Here is a 4500-nt window from a genome sequence, read left to right as displayed (position 1 = left end):
GGTTGGGAAACACTGTTCTAAATAATGCCGCGAGTGGGGCTTGAGGAAGTGACGTCGCCTGCGTCTGCGCAGTGCGACCTGATGCAGCCCCTGAAGCGAGACACAGGAAACAGAAATACTGCAAAATAATAATAATAACGCGACTAAACTAACGTTATAAACGTTATAACATTTCGTTTCGTCTCGTTTTGGTCAACGAAAATGAAGAGACATTTTAGCATTTTGTAAATTTTGTAAACCACATTTAGTCTCGTTTTTATTCGTCAACGATATTGCATTATACATTTAATTATAGTCATCGTCACATGACCAGCATTTTCGTCTCGTCTCGTTTTCGTCACGTAATAAAGGTTCGTTGACGACGATATTTAGTCATAATTTTCGTTGACGAAAGCAACACTAGTCTGAACAAATCTAAAGATGATATAAGGGTTCAATTGCAGGGTATACTGCTTATGTAGCCCCATAACAGCAGCCTATATATCCATACACAAATAATCACACAAGTCGTGTTTTTTATGAATATTATATTTATTATAAAAATATGTTCAATCAAAACTATTTACTGATATTTACAATGTCTAGCTCTGTTCATAGCCATGTTCAATTCCCATAGTCTCATAATGATTTTATAAATGCTCCTTTCTTTTGAAAACTGTACTCATTGGTGTTAGATGTCAGAGCCTTCCTTTTTTTTCTTGTCCAGTTCACAGGCATCTTTATATTACTTTTTGTCATTTGTATCAGAGTCCATCTCAAAGTCTTTGTTCCCATTTTGGATGGCATCAGTGACATCATATACATTATAAAATTATGACCGTCTGATAGCTTATTGTGCTCTTTTTATAATGATAATAGCACGTATAACCCCCACATTCCAGAACATTATCACCTGGCCCTCATGCATCAAGAACACATTTGAGCAAACTTTTAAAAGTTAAGCCCAGAAAAGAAAACAGAACCAGTTAAGTATATTTTAAAATTTAGTTTTAAATATTGCATGACAAATAATTTAAAATTCTCAAAGAAATAATTTATTTTTTAATTCAACTTGAACTGATCATTTACTGTAATAATCATTTAATTTGGAATAAAACTCAAAATGGTAACAAATAAGACATTAAAAATCAACATTATATTTTGTCACTGACAAAAATGGTCAAAAAGTATGTTGCTAACAAATTAGAAGTACAATTCATTCATGTAATGTGTAAGGTGCACAGGCAAATTTTGCTTCCACTCTAGCCCAATGTTGTAAAATTACACCATTGACATAAAAAGCTAAAAATCTAATTTAATCAAAGTATTTAACAGTACCTTAATATCTGCATGATCTACACATATTATTAATCACAGAAAAAAATATTTTAGGCATTATACTTACTTGCATGTTGATTTATCCAGTCCAATAAAAAAGGTGAAGTTCCTTGAAGTAAGTGTGCAGGTTGTGTAAGTTTATGGCCAGGTAAACAGACCTATTTACAAAATATACCAGCCAACAACATAGCAGGACTGAACAATAGGACCTACTATTTGTGTAAAAAGGCTAAAAAAACAAGTACAGGTTTAATTTAGTGGAGCTAAAACTGATGTTGTAATATTAGAGCAGTGAGCAAACAACAAAAGACAAATTCAAAATCACACACTGCTCTTGAGTGAAGGACTTTTGTAGCTTTAATAAGAAACAAAGAAAGTTTAATTCTTACAGTGAATACTATGCTGTTTTATTTTACATTTGATTATTCATTTCTGTAGTAGGCTGTTAACTGCTTGAGACTTGCATAATGTTTATTAAAAAACATTAAAGCACAGTTTGTTTCACTTGTATCTTTTTATTCTATTGTATTTGTCCTTTGCTTTTTTTATTACTGACAGTTTAATTATTTTCAATAATTTGAGGACTTTTTGATTGTTTGTTACTAATAGGCTAGTTACCTAATACTCTGCTGTGGCATTGAGAATTGTGAAATTTTGCTGGTCTCTACAATGTAGATGTCATAGCAACCTTATTTACAGGAAATATATATTTGATATGTATCGCTATCTTTAAATAAATCACTCATATAAAGTTTTGGTCATATGGCCTCCTCATAATCATGTTAAATAATCGTGATTACAATATTGACCAAAATAATCGTGATTATGACTTTCCATTTTTGAGTCCAACATGCATCAGATGGTCCATGAACGGACCGAGGGCAGTTCATAGACTCTCAGTATGAAGCAGTCTGGGAGTTTTTTGTGTTGTTTTCAAGTTGAAGCTGGATGGACTCACCTCTCGGCGCACCATACTGCACTCCTGTCTTTCCAGCAGGATGTTGAGTAACGCGGCCCACAGACCTCCTGAAATGTTCTGGCAACTCTCTGACAACGCCACACACCCTCTCTCCAGCGAACTCAGAGCCGCACCCACAGCCAGGCTGGCACAGCGGACCTAGAGCCAGACAAATACACACACACACACACTTGTGTTCAGACCCAGCACATGTGCTTGGCAGTGCTAACTGCCATGGGCTCTTTGGCGTGTAGCACTGGCACAAATTATGTGTTTGTCATGCCCATTATTTTCAGTGCTCAGCATCTGCTGAGCTGAGGGAGGCCTGGACACGCACGAGTACTTGGGAAAACTATCCAAAATAGAAGGCCAAGGCACACAAATTGCTAAATAAGGTTTTCATCAAAATTATGGACACGTACATTTAGTAAATTTACATTGTCTATGATTGCATTCAGTGCCAATGTACAGAGAATGTTAATTTAAGAAAACAAGGTGAATCAGTATTTGGTGGAGCTTTGAAAATCTAAAACAATTTCAATTATTTCAGATCTTGTACTTTTGATCCATTTAAGACCACATCGGGATGTTATTTTTAAATGACTTTTTTGACAGAACTTCATTTAAGAAACACTGTCAAAATTTATAATCAATATATTGTTTTTAAATTGTGGGTAAATGATTCAATGCAGCACATAAGAAGTCCATGGACTTTTGTCCAAATCAACGTTGTAGGTTAAAATTTATATAAATGTATGGGAAAATATGTCAAGTTCTTTAACTGACAGTGTTGTTAACTGAATCTAAAACAAAAAAAAAATGTTTTCAATAATTGAAATAAAGTTGAAAATTACATAAATATTAGATGAAACTTTGACAAATAACAAAATTTTGCCTTGGCAACTAACTGAAAACAAGTTTAAGTACTACATTATTTAAACTTAAATATAAATAAAAATAACATTTTAATTAATTAATCTTCATTTTAATAAATACAATTTAATTAATATTATAATATTCAAAAATAAACTCATTCAAATTACAAAAACTTTATTATAAATTATTAAAGCCTAAACTAAAATTAAAACTGAAAATACAAAACTAAAGGCTAATTCAAAATGTTTATATAAAATTTATATAAAACTATTTATTATACCAAAACGCTGTCAACTGTTCCCCATTAGTTTTTTTTTTTTTTTTTACAAATTTGTACAGTTTTTTTTATCGCCATCAATATTTAATTTTAATTGGTCATATGGTGTAAAACAAAATTAATAATTTAAAAAAACTCAAATTATGTATACCACAAACTGCATTCATAATAATTATAAAATAATTAGCAAATGCTATTTAAAAGTTCTAGATTACCTTTAGCATGTCACACCAAAGGACATGTAAGCTTCCAAAAAGTATTCAAAACAGCACTTTGTTAATTACCTACTGTATAGCCATAATGTGCATTTTATAAAGGTCTCACCTCAGGGTCTCGGTCCACCCACAGAGGAATTAACCAGGCCAAGCCAAGCTGGGTGGCACTCTGCCCATCAGAACTTTGCTCACGGCCCAGAGACCACAAAAATATCCAGTCCTTAAACAACACACATTTACATTTAGTCATTTAGCAGACGCTTTTATCCAAAGCGACTTACAAATGAGGACAATAAAAGCAGTCATAACTAACAAAAGAGCAACAATATGTAAGTGCAAATGACAAGTCTCGGTTAGCCTAACGCAGTACACGTAGCAAGGTGTGTATATATATATATATATATATATATATATATACACAAAAATTAGAGTAACACACAAACACTCTAAATATGGAGTACTGCTGTACTGATAACTATTCCACTTAATATTATACAGAATATCTAGTGATGAACCGATATAATCAGCCAACATCATGTTCATTAATTTGATTAAGTAAGGAATAATTGATGACGGGTCGTTGAATTATTAGAAAAATAATGCACACCCGAGGTGGTGATGCGGCCACAACGCGATGCGGAATGCTACGATTACCACACCTCAAGACATCGATCAGATGATATATTTAAAGGGATTCGTCCGGTTTTTGTACTTAAATCGCTATTGCTATCTCATCCAACGCCTCTTTTGCTAGTTCCAAAACGTCATTTTAAAGGGGTCATACGATGCTGCTAAAAATAACATTATTGTGTGTATTTGGTGTAATGAAATGTGTTTATGCGGTTTAAAGAAAAAAA

General features: G+C 32.9%; 1 protein-coding gene across 1 annotated transcript in view; it reads right to left on the bottom strand.

The window, feature by feature from the left end:
• Positions 1-4500, bottom strand: part of rttn (rotatin) — a 73258-nt gene that overhangs the window by 33634 nt on the left and 35124 nt on the right. Inside the window, exons 30-31 of the mRNA XM_016537252.1 lie at positions 3753-3863; positions 2276-2434 (exon numbers count right to left, since the gene is read on the bottom strand). Coding sequence (XP_016392738.1) covers positions 2276-2434; positions 3753-3863 — 270 coding nt within the window. The remainder of the gene's footprint in view (positions 1-2275; positions 2435-3752; positions 3864-4500) is intronic.

Source organism: Sinocyclocheilus rhinocerous, unplaced genomic scaffold (genome assembly GCF_001515625.1).
Source record: "Sinocyclocheilus rhinocerous isolate Xijiao unplaced genomic scaffold, SAMN03320098_v1.1 scaffold1328, whole genome shotgun sequence".
In the NCBI taxonomy this organism is placed as follows: Eukaryota; Metazoa; Chordata; class Actinopteri; order Cypriniformes; family Cyprinidae; genus Sinocyclocheilus; species Sinocyclocheilus rhinocerous.
The sequence above is the reverse complement of the archived record's forward strand: the minus strand, read 5'-3'. Positions and strand labels throughout refer to the sequence as shown.